Here is a 12,519-nt window from a genome sequence, read left to right on the forward strand (position 1 = left end):
ATTTGGGGTCATTTTCGTGGTAGACACCGACGAGGCCTCCCTTGCAAGTAAATCGATCGATCGCTGACTGTCTTATTTTCTTCATGATGAATAAGTCTCTAAACCAGCGGGGCTTGTGGAAACACAGACCCAACAGTTGACAAAACCTTATTGAACAATCATCCGTGCCGTCACCAGCAAATGCATCTTCAGATATGAGCTGATTCTATTCGTGGCCGGCATCTCAGTGGTAGTGGTATTTTTTTCTTGTTAACCATTTGTCCATTTCGGTGCTGTACTGAATGCTTGGAGGCAACTTTGACAGTCAGGTGTGAGTCAATTGTTCAAGTCACGCCCATGTATCTTATATCTTATATATCTTATATCTTATGTATGTAAAGTGGCAGGAGTGAGCAGCAATATAAACTGAGCAGTACAAGATTTTAGAGGGTTTTTATTTTTATTTAAATACTAATAAAAATAGAATGACCAGTGCAGAGTGTAGTATTTACTTGTGAGAGTGTAGGACAGCTACTGTGTGCATCCTGTGGAGTTTAGTGTGAGGGTTTAAGTGTTGTAGTTGAGGTGTCGAATGGCTTGATGATAAAAGCTGTTTTTGAGTCTTGTAGTCTGAGGAACAGGCTCCCGTAACGTCTGCCAGATGGTAACAAGGAGAACAGCTGACATGCTTGGTGGCTGTGGTCCTTAATGATGCCATGTGCTTTAGCGTTGAAGATAAATGTCCTGAATGGCAGGAAACCTCGTGCAAGTGATGTGCTCTGCTGCTTTCACCACCCTCTGTAGTGATTTATGGCTGCTGGCAGAGCAGCTTCCGTACCAAACTGTAACGCAGCTTGTCAGCAAGCTCTCAATCGCAACTGTGGTGAGGTAATGTTGGCATTCGTGCCAAACTTCCTCAGAAAGTAGAGTCCGTGGAGAGCTTTCCTGATTGCAGGAAATTGTCTGTATGAAGGGTCCAGGAAAGATCCTCAGTGATGTTAACTCCAAAGAATTTGAAGTTGCTGACCCTTTCGACCTTGACACCGCTGATGTGGACTCGTTGTTTCTGGTAGCCCACTATCATTTCTCTTGTTTAGCTAACATTGAGAGACAGGTTATTTTCCAGACACCACTTGTACAGTGCCATCACCTCCTCTCTACAGGACGTCTCATCGTTGTCTGTGATGAGGCCTATGATGGTTGTGTCATCCGCAAACTTGATAATGGTTTTGGACTTATGTCTAGCAACACAGTCGTGTGTGAACAAGGAATATAGGAGGGGATTAAGCACACATCCCTGTGGCGTTCCTGTGTTTAGGATGAGTGATGAGGAGGTGTGTTTGCCAACTCTCACCACCTGGGGCCTGTTTGTGAAAAAATTCAGAATCCATCTGCAGATAGGTGTTTCTAGCCCAAGGCCAAGCGTGTCAGCGAGGGAGGAGCAGATGTGACCTTTGACCAGCCGCTCAGGCACTTCATGATGACGGATGTGAGTGCAACAGTACGGTAGTTATTCAGACAGGAGACCACTGATTTCTTTGGTACAGGAATGATGGTGGATGTTTTGATGGATGTGGGGACCACTGACTACCTCAGGGAGAGGTTGAAGATCTTGGTGAACACCCCTGCATGCTGGTCGTCGCACGCTCTGAGAACCCGGCCTGGGATGCCATCTGGTACTGGAGCTTTGTGAGGATTGACCTTTTTGAAAGACCATCTCACATCTTCTGAGTTACAGCCTCACTGTCTTCCTGAGGGTAGAGGATCTGATCTTTGTTGACGCAATGGGGTGAACACTGCCTGTGTTTTCCTTCTTGTAGTCAACAATGCAGCACAGCCCATTCCACAATCACCTGGCATCAAGGCTGTGGTAACTAGACTTTACTTTGTCCCTGTAGCCCTTTCTGGCCTTTTTTTTCTTTCGGAGGTCCGCACCTTGAGCTTAGCATGCATGTCTTTATTTACCCAGAGTTTCTGATTTGCATATTTGCAGACGGGGGTTTTGTTGATGATATCTTCTATGCATTTTCCAATATATCCAATGACAGAGTCTGTGAGTTCAGTGATGTTGCCATTTGTTGCATCTTCAAATATCTGCCAGTCAGTTGTCTCAAAGCAGTCCTGTAAAACCTCCTCAGCCTCACTGTCCCATTTGGAGATGTCCCTGGAGACAGTTTTTTCCTGTTTAAGCCTTTGTCTTTATGCAGGCAGCAGCAGTATGGAACAATGGTCTGTCTTGCCAAAAGCTGGGCAGGGAAGGTGTTTGTAGCAGTCCTTGAATGGAGTGTAGCAATGATCCAGTGTCTGATCACCTCTTGTAGGGAAGGAGATGTGTTGGTAGTATTTAGGGAGAACTTTCTTCATGTTGGCTCTGTTGAAGTCTCCCAGCACACAGTTCGTCCACAGCCGTAGCTTTACTGAACTCCCTCGGGAGCTAAAAAGGACTAACTTTGATGGGCAGCAGCTCAAGGGTCTGGAAGCAGTATGTTTTTAAGATATTCACATCCCTAGCCCACAAAGAGTTAGCCATAAAGCACACACCTCCTCCCCTTTCCTTGCCTGAGTCCTGTGTTCAGTCTCCCCAGTCTTTTTGATGTTTAATCTGTGTAAGCAGCTCGTCGAGTTTGTTGTTTAGAGACTGAACATTTGCAAGCAGGATGCTGGGCAGAGGTGGTTTGTTGTTTCTCTGTCAGGTTCGGCTCAAAACTCCGGGGCTTTTCCACCTCTTTGTTTTCCGTCGGTGTCGAATAGACAAAAGTAGACAAAAGATCCCAGGCAGCAGACCATCCACGGTGTTGAAACCTGCTGTAAAGTCCAAACTTGCTGACGAACATAACTCCAAAGTTTTTGTCTGTCATACAGACTATATGATTGTGCTGTGCACACAGCAATAGCAAGTAGTACAAAATAAATAATAAAAGTTTTGCTGAGATGACTCAGAGCTCTCGTCGATGCGGCCATCTTACGGCGCAACCGGAAGTTTAAAAAGATATTGTAATAATGCAGCTAGATTGTCTAACTTGAGGTTTGTTATAGAGCAAATACAGAAAAAAATGTTTTAAGAAAGCAAATATAAGTTGGTGTTTTAAAGAATATGATTGTCTGTGAAAGTTCTCAGTCATCCAGAACATCCTAGTCTAAGGAGCTTGGACAGAAAAGCATCTGGACTTCTTAAAGTTTCTTGAAGACACTTCTTCAGTTCTAAGAGCAATTGGTGGAGAGTCCCAGATTTTTTAGCCCTATGGGGTCATGAGGGTCATGGACTCCCTAATGATCCTCTATCTAATCAGGCCAAGGTGTGAAAATGGGTGTGGGTCACAATCAGCCAAGGTTTTGAGTGAACCATTGTGAAACCTAGGCCCACCCTATCATGTGATTTCCTGAGGTCGGATAGCCCAGGATGTGAGTGGGCGTTAAGGCGTCTGGGAAGGATCTCAAAACTGGATTCTGGATGGCAGACAGTTGGTGTGGTAAACCACTGCCTCTGTTCAAAAATGGTCATTCACAGTAGACACAGATGGCTTCTTTCACTCCTCTTTCAAACCATCTGTCCTCTCTGTCCAAAATGTGAACATTGGCATCCTTGAAAGAGTGACCTTTGACCTTTAAATGCAGATGGACAGCCGAGTCTCGACCCGTGGTGGTGGATTTTCAATGTCGTGCCATGGGTTTATGAATGGCTGTTTGGTCTCTCCAATGTAGAGGCCTGAGCATTCCTCGCTACACTGTACAGCACACGCTACGTTGTTAAATTTGTGTTTGGGAGTTTTTTCTTTGGGAGGAACCGAAGCCAAAACTCAATTTATTCCAATTATATTAGTAATGTAACCGAGATTAATTCCGATGTACCCCAAGGCTCTGTCCCGAGTCCTTTACTTTTTATCATTTATCTCCTACCCCTATTTTCAGGAAGCCAACATCCAGTTTCACTGCTACACAGATAACACCCAGCTCTACATATCCTCCAAACCCACGGCTACTCTCCCACCCACATCCATTTCTGACTGTTCAGGTGAAATTAAGGTCTGGTTTTCTCACAACTTTCTTAAACTTAATGGCAGTAAAACAGAATTCATTTTTGATAGGTACCAAATCAAAGCTGACCAAAGTCCCAACCAGAAGTCTTTCATTATCCATTGATAACTCTGTTGTAATACCCTCCCCTCAGGTTAAGAGTCTTGGTGACATCCTCGATAGCACTTTCCTTCAAAGCACATATAAATAATATCACTCGGTCTTCCTATTTTCATCTCCGTAATATTAACCGCCTTCGTCCTTAACTCACTCCAAACAGTACCACCATACTTGCCAATGCTCTTGTCAAATCTGTTTTAGATTACTGTAATTCTCTTATCTATGGTCTACCTCATTAATCTCTTTTACAAGGTGTGGGGGCAATTCCTGAAATACTTTTTCAGCCTTCAGGTTTTTTTTAAAGTTATTTGTGTGTTTGTTTTATTTTGTTTTGTCCTATTGTATTTGCAATGGTGTTTTTTGTTAGTTTGTTTTTGTTTTTTGCTTCTTCGTCTTTTTTTTACCTGGCCTGAAGGATAGGGCTACTGTGTGGTATGGCTAGGGATAAATTGGTAAAAGCTGGTCCTGGGTCGGTGACCCAATGTTTTTGGTTATGTACTTTTACTTTTGATAGTTTTGCATTATGACTGTTGTTTTGGGTTTCCTAGGGTTTAGTGGTGATCCCTCTTTTTGGTGTCTTCCCTGCTTGTGCATCCCCTTAGTGTAGTAGGTCTCTGTGTTTAGTCCGCGTCTCTGAGTCTGTGTCATTATGTGTATGTGTTTCCTGTTTTACTTTGAAGGTCTCTGTCTTATGTCAGTGTGTTCTGTTTACGTTTCCCCTGCCTCGTCAGCTGTTATGTCTCCCAGGTGTGTTTCCCTCCTGTTTCCCATTCCCCGATTACTGGTGTGTATTTATAGTGTGTGTTCACTCGTTCTCATTGCTGGTTCGTCTGTGTTGTTCCCCTAGGTCTTCCTGCTTCTCTCCGTCCGTCTTCCTGTGGATTTTCCTCCCTGCATCTACGTTTCTGGTTTGTTTTGTTAGTTTTGCCCAGTTTAGGTTTTCCTGTTTCACTTTCACCCGCGCCATTGCTGTTTGTATTTTCTTTTGTTATTAAACTCACTTGCACCAGAGCTGCCGCATTTTGGGTCCTATTTTCAACTCCACACGTCTGCCACCCCGGACGTGACAAAAGCAATTACTAGATTTGTGAATGTGTCATTAATCTATATTCTATTATTTCACTTCAAACAATCATTGTGAACGGCTTGCTTGTTGTTTAACAATTCTGTGTGTATCTGTTTTTCTTTGATGCTTCAGTTTAACCCATCTAACCCTAAAAATATCTTCGAGAAAAAAAAATATAGTAAAAAAATGCTAACAGACTACTGGTAACAGTTGCATTTAATTTGTGTGTAAGCAAAACAAAGTAAATTAGCACAAATTGTTCTTTTTTAATTTAGTAGAACTTGATATTTTTATCAGTAAGTAAATGATCAGTATTTTACCCTCAGAAACATCCAATTATTCTTAGTACTGTGTATTTGCAATGAATAAGTTGTCCTAACGTAGATATGTTAATTAAGCTTTACTTAGTTTTTTTGAGGCAACGAGTTGCATATTTTATTTAACGTCTGGGAACTTGTGGTTAAATTAATTAATTTGTTTGGTACTAAGTAATTAAGTAATGTACTGCATTATTTTAAGGAAATGGACAATTACTGTGTAATACATTAATGACCACAACACTAACAATGATAATAATTTATTGTTGTTTTTCTCTTATCATCATTTTAATCCCCGCTTTTTCCTCTGCCCAAATGCGTTAATCGTGGAATGAACATAAGATGAGTACCCTCACATTGACTACATGCAGCCACATTTAAACCTCTCATATTTTCTTTACCAGCTCTGTTTTGTCAGATTTTTGTCTGTAAGTATCTTTCCATTTTCATGGGATGTCATACTCTACTTTGTATGCTCTATTTTTTGAAACAAAGTTTTAAAAGAGGCAAAAGCACAAAAATTGATTATTTGTCCCAAACAGACTTGAGGCTGTAATTGCTGTCAAAGTTGTTTCAACAAATTATTGAGCCACAGATGTAAATACTTATGTCAAATTATATTTAACTTTCAATACATTTGCAAGAAATCTCAGGCATATTTTTTCACCCTCTCATGAGCGAACTATTTCTTAGGAGCATCAAATTGCCTAAAATGTCTTAGCATGCTGAAGCATTGAGAGTTCCTTTACTGGAACTAAGAGGCTGAGCCCAGCTCCTGAAAAACATAATATAATCATATTACCCCCTATGAGCAAGCAACAATGGGGAAGAAGGGGGAAAAAAACCTTTATAACAAGAAGAAACCTGCAGCACATCCAGGAAAAGGTTGCCACAACCAGTTAGTCTGAGGGGAGGAAGACTAACTGCTCAAAAGACACACAGGTGAAAGAGAGCCAGAGATTAATAATACCTCATGATTAAATGCAGGGAGGTGTATTAACACACAATGAGTGAAAAGAGTTGAAAGAAGGAGAAACACACAGAAACAATAGATAGAAGTTTCCTGTGTGTTTGTTTATGTCACGTCTGCATGAAACAAACACAAATTGAAGAATTAAATTATTTAAAGGAAATGTTTTCAGCTCTTCCTCCTCTATCAGACATTATTCCCATACCTGAGAGTGTCCAGTCTGCAATTTGGATCCTTCAGTCGAGACGAAAGGAGCTCCACTCCCGAGTCTCCCGGATGATTGTAGCTCAGGTCAAGCTCTCTCAGATTGGAGGGGTTGGAGCTCAGAGCTGAAGCCAGAGAAGTACAGCCTTCCTTTGTGATCAGACAGCCTGACAGACTGCAGACAAAAGTAAACAAACAAAAAAAGAAAAAACAATCCATCTGTGAATACTGCATGTAAGGATTATTTTATTTGTTTTTCTTATTTCCAAATACAGGGCCATCCATCCATTTGATTAGATAAGACTAGTTATGTAGTCAGATTATCAAGGGGGTGGCTGTAGCTCAGGAGGTATAGCAGGTCATCTGCTGATCGGAAGGTTGGTGGTTCGGTCCCTGGCTCCCCCAGTCTGCACGCCAAATATTCTTCGGCAGGATACTAACCCCCGTTTGCATCCATCAGAGTATAAATTTTAATTAGAAAACAGTGCTTGGGTGAATGTGGCATGCTGTATAAAGCGCTATATAAAAGTTAGTCCATTTAACACTATTGTTTCAAGTTTAATTATCTAAATCTACTTTTTGGAAACACTAAGAACCACAAGTTTAACCTGCAAAAGTGAATATGCTATTATTGTTTCTTTATGGCCTGATCATTCGGGAAATCGTGAGAAAAGGATTTTTATAAACTCTGAATTTAAAAGGAAACCGCAGATTTACGCGGCCACTCGGGGGCTCACTCAGTGAGGTAAACTTCCTGGCAGCCTACAGGTGTCTCGTTCACGAGTTCATTCTTGCTGCTCCTCTGTCCATGGGGGTTGCGGAACGGCTGCTTGGCTCTCAGGATGGACCTTCGGGTCACATCTCTTGCTCAGCCTGCTGTTGCAGGCTGTGTCCCCTGGCGTGTTGCCCGCGGATTGCCGGTTAACGTGCCAGTTGGAACTCACTGTGTCTGACACCTCAGCCAGCGGGTGACAGTTCTCCATCCACCACCATCCGCTTCCTATCTAGGGTATTGCCCGCGTGTCATGGGTTTGCGCGGCCAGCAGGGGTCCCAGTCAGTGGTGAGCTACACTTCTGCACCTGGTGTCCCAGCTTCGGGCCCTGGGGATCAGCTGGAGGCCTTTGAGGACCCGGTGGCCACTCTCAGGGCTTGCCCTCCCTCTGACCGCCTCCTGACTTTCAGCCACCTCCCGTGTCTGCAGACAATGTGGGGCAGTTTCTCTGCTCTCGGGATGGGCCTTTTGGGTCGCATCCCTAGCTCAGCCCCTCAACTCAGTGGCTTAGCTGCAGCTGCAGGCTGTTTTCCCTGACGTATTGCTCTTTTTCAGTGCCTCTGTCTCTGTAATCTCACTGCAGCATTTTGGAGCAACTGAAAACTTCTGTGAGAGCATTTAGAAGATAATGATTACAGTCAAAGTCAAACCTTAAAGTAACAAATGATCAAACCATTTTTTCAGCATCACTCTGAGAAAAAATTATTTTTGATTTTAGCAGGAATATTTTCAGGACAGTAAAGTACCTTTAGTGTTGAAAGAGGCAGATGAATAACCAAACATTTGACACTGAGCAGGAAAGTGGTGGTGACACAGCTGGAGAACCACAGACCATACTGCTACTGACATAATAAGAATTAAATTTGCTGGTGGTTCAAGTGAAACTGTGCTCTCAAAAGCAGATGTAGATCACAGTATAAAATAAGTCAATATGTAAAAGTTTGCAATTATTGTGCTGAAAGGTTTAAGCAACACAAAACACCACATTGTGTTGTAACAGGAAGTAATACATTAACACAGTGAAAGCAAAGATTACAGCATATATGCTATTAAATCTTCTCTACCATAATGAAACATCTATGGGAAGGACTTACACAGTAAGACAATAATTTATACTACCATTCACACCTACAGCCAATTTACAACTGTAGCCAGAAATGAACAAGAGTAGCCAGAAAGAATCCACACAGGCACAGGGAGAACATGCAAAATTGCTTTGTGGCACCAATTCATCTGAGGCAAAAAACATATAGATTCTCAAGGTGGGACACAAAGGATGAAAGGAGTAACCAATTGATGCGCATAGATTCCTATATAAAGACACAGAGGTCATTGGTTATGGTTAATGGCTATGTGTCGTAAATTGATAAACCGGACTAAATTCTGCAAAAGACAAAAGAGCACTTTATCTGTTTCAACTTCATTCCCACAGGATCAGATATAGAAAATGTTTCCTTTATTATATTTATTGCCTTGTTTTGTGTAATTTTTTACCTTTCAGAGCAATTTGTTTGTGTTATTGAATGTTTTTTATTTATTTTATCCATTTTTACAATTGATAGGTGCTGTTGATTCCTTTTTTCACTGCCTTAAGATTTGTAAATCAGAGGCTAATATAAATATGAATAATAGGTCAATTTGGAATTTAACAATGTTTTTCTTTAATCAATAATATAATCCAGATTATAAACATAAATTAATGAAAAAAGCTTTCATTCTTACCTGAGAGTTTTCAGTGAACAGCTTGGACTCTTCAATCCAGCAGATAGAAGCTTTACTCCTGAGTCATGCAGGTCATTGTTACTCAGGTCTAGTTCTCCCAAACTAGAAGACAGGGAGCTGAGAACTGAACACAGAGCTCTACAGCTTCTCTCTGTGAGGTTACAGCCAGACAGTCTGAAATTATATTTGTGATCAAATTAAATAACTTATTTTCAACTTACCACAAAAAGAACCAAATAATTCCATGTCCACTTCATAAATAATAATACAACTTGTAATTCAAGCATGGAAAAAAGAAAGAAAACAAAACTTGCTTCAAAATAGCAGTTACACCACTGTATCTGTTAAGCAAGTGGGGATCTAGTACTTTTAGTGATTACAGATCAATACCCACTGACACAGGCATCCATACTTTCCTAATTAGAGTAGCAGTGATTGCTGTTGCTAGATACAGTTAAAAAAATTATTAATTATCACATATTGAACCTTGATGAAGCCACCATTCATCCTCTGTTGGAAAACAAGCTGCCTTAGCTCTTTTTAGGATTTTTTTTTTTATATAATTTTCTTTTTATTTATATTAGTTTTTGAAGAGCTAAAGAAAATCTCTGGGTCCACTTTGATAAAGGTTAAATACACAAATGTTTTAGAAATGCTAAGACTTTCTGTTGCTATAAACCGTACTTGCATAAACATTTCAACAATAAAAGTGTATATAGATGCATACATACAGAGCTTTGTTGGAGACTTTGACCACTGGCAGCATTCTCAAAAGAGCCTCCTCTGAAGCAGAGTATTTCTTCAGGTCAAACACATCCAGATCTTTTTCTGATGACAGTAAGATGAAGACCAGAGCTGACCACTGAGCAGGAGAAAGTTTATCTCGGGAAAGTCTTCCTGATCTCAGCGACTGTTGGATCTCCTCCACTAGAGAATGATCACTCAGTTCATTCAAACAGTGGAACAGATTGATGCTTTTCTCGGCAGACAGATTCTCACTGAGCTTCTTCTTGATGTACTGAACTGTTTCCTGTTTGTTACTTCGTGTCTCTGTCAGAAGGCCTCGTAGGAGAGTCTGATTAGTCTGCAGTGAAAGACCCAAGAGGAAGCGGAGGAACAAGTCCAGGTGTCCATTTGGACTCTGCAAGGCCTTGTCCACAGCACTCTGGTAGAAGTGTCTCCCTGCAGATTCTTCTCTTCTTTCAGACATCTGGGATGTAATTACTTGTTCTTCCAGCAGATTGACTCCAGAGTTGATGGAGGTCAGATGGACATGAAGAGCAGCTAGAAACTCCTGAACACTGAGATGGATGAAGCAGAACACCTTGTCCTGGTACAGTCCTCTCTCCTCTTTAAAGATTTGTGTGAACACTCCTGAGCACACCGAGGCTGCTCTGATATCGATGCCACACTCTATCAGGTCTGATTCATAGAAGATCAGGTTTCCTTTCTGCAGCTGATCAAAAGCCAGTTTTCCCAGAGACTCAATCATCTCCCTGCTCTCTGGACTCCAGTGTGGATCTGTCTCAGCTCCTCCTTCATACTTGACCTTCTTCACTTTGGCCTGAACCACCAGGAAGTGGATGTACATCTCAGTCAGGGTCTTGGGCAGTGTTCCTTTCTCTCTGGTTTTCAGGACATCCTCCAGAACTGTAGCAGTGATCCAGCAGAAGACTGGGATGTGGCACATGATGTGGAGGCTTCGTGAGGTCTTAATGTGGGAGATGATGGTGCTGATCTGCTTCTTATCTCTGAATCTCTTCCTGAAATACTCCTCCTTCTGTGGGTCAGTGAACCCTCTGACCTCTGTTACCCTGCCAAGACATTCAGGAGGGATCTGATTGGCTGCTGCAGGTCGTGTGGTTATCCAGAGACGAGCAGAGGGAAGCAGTTTCCCCCTGATGAGGTTTATCAGCAGCACATCCACTGAGGTGGACTTTCTAGGGTCAGTTAGGATTTTAGTTTTATGGAAGTCCAGAGGAAGTCGACACTCATCCAGACCATCAAAGATGAACACAACCTGGAAGTCTTCAAAGCTGCAGATTCCTGCTTCTTTGGTTTCAGTAAAGAAGTGATGAACAAGTTCCACCAAGCTGAACTTTTCCTCTTTCAGCACATTCAGCTCTCTGAAAGTGAATGGAAATATGAACTGGATATGCTGGTTGGCTTTGTCTTCAGCCCAGTCGAGGGTGTATTTCTGTGTTAAGACAGTTTTCCCAATGCCAGCCACTCCCTTTGTCAGCACTGTTCTGATTGGTTCATCTCTTTCACGTGAGTCTTTAAAGATGTCTTCTTGTCTGATTATTGCTTCTAGACTGTCTGGTTTACTGGATGTTGTTTCAATCTGTCTGACCTCATGTTCATCGCTGACATCTACAGTCCGTCCCTCTGTGATGTAGAGCTCTGTGTAGATCTGATTCAGAAGGGTTTGGTTTCCTGCTTTAGCGATCCCCTCAAACACACACTGGAACTTCTTCTTCATGTTAGATTTAAATTCATGCTGATGCCACTGGACGCTTCGAGTGGAGGTTTCTGAGTGACACACACACACACACACACACACACACACACACACACACACACAGAAAATCAAGGATTCATCACATATGTTGAATGTATTTTTTTCTATTACTTGAAATACTGTTGAATGTTTTAGCATGTTTTTTTTTTAGAATTTTTTTTATTTAGAGAATAATTCTCACTTCTCAGCAAACGCTCAGCGAACTTATTCTGTTTCATTTTCTTCAGGAAGTCCACTGTAATCATCACAAATGCTTCTCTGCTGCTCGTACTCTGTTCTTCATCCACACTCTGTAATACAGCCTCATCCTCACATTGACTCTTAAAACATTGTAGGTCATCTGGACTCAGATCTGTCTGGATCTTCTTCAGCTCGTTCTTCACAAAAGAGATTATTTTGTCCTCCAGCATCTGGAACAAAATATTTTATGAAATACCCCAAAACTGTTTCTAGGAATCAGTTTAATTAGGCTCAACATACACAAAACCTCAATGAAATTCAAACCCTGGTTCTCTAAAAGAAGTGGGACAAGGCAAAATCCACAGTTTCTCAGAATATTTTCCATATATCTATCCCTTTATATTGCTCTTAAATCTTAATGTTGTCACAAAGTTATCTCTCATGTTGTTCTTAAGAACACGTCTCTTTATATCTGCAGCTAATTCTGGATATTATGGAGCCTTTATCCAATCTGGTGAAGCCAGAAATGTTCCACCTCAGTTTTACTGTGCTGTGCAGTGTAATACCTTTATGCCCTTTTCAGTACTATAATTTTTACGATCCCACAGCATGTGGCAGGTAATCCATATAGTACATTGTATGACCATGCATTG

At 41.5% G+C, this 12,519-nt stretch overlaps 1 protein-coding gene across 1 annotated transcript; it reads right to left on the reverse strand.

The window, feature by feature from the left end:
• Window positions 1-6,637: 6,637 nt before the first annotated feature.
• Window positions 6,638-10,513, reverse strand: LOC109199468 (NACHT, LRR and PYD domains-containing protein 12-like). Its single transcript, XM_025910589.1, has 3 exons — window positions 9,897-10,513; window positions 9,166-9,339; window positions 6,638-6,845 (listed from the first exon to the last, which is right to left on the reverse strand). The coding sequence occupies exons 1-3, from the start codon at window positions 10,373-10,375 to the stop codon at window positions 6,653-6,655; spliced, it is 846 nt and encodes a 281-aa protein (XP_025766374.1). The 5' UTR covers window positions 10,376-10,513; the 3' UTR covers window positions 6,638-6,652.
• Window positions 10,514-12,519: the final 2,006 nt, after the last annotated feature.

Source organism: Oreochromis niloticus, linkage group LG9 (genome assembly GCF_001858045.2).
Source record: "Oreochromis niloticus isolate F11D_XX linkage group LG9, O_niloticus_UMD_NMBU, whole genome shotgun sequence".
Lineage (NCBI taxonomy): Eukaryota > Metazoa > Chordata > Actinopteri > Cichliformes > Cichlidae > Oreochromis > Oreochromis niloticus.

Bases quoted from the DNA above. Each gene is read 5' to 3' on its own strand.
- LOC109199468 (XM_025910589.1), bottom strand. From the start codon at position 10,375: ATGTCTGAAAGAAGAGAAGAATCTGCAGGGAGACACTTCTACCAGAGT. The intron at 9,340-9,896 runs GTATGTATGCAT...ATATAATTTCAG, and splicing joins AAAGTCTCCAACAAAGCTCT to ACTGTCTGGCTGTAACCTCA. The intron at 6,846-9,165 runs GTAAGAATGAAA...TTTTGTCTGCAG, and splicing joins TGTTCACTGAAAACTCTCAG to TCTGTCAGGCTGTCTGATCA.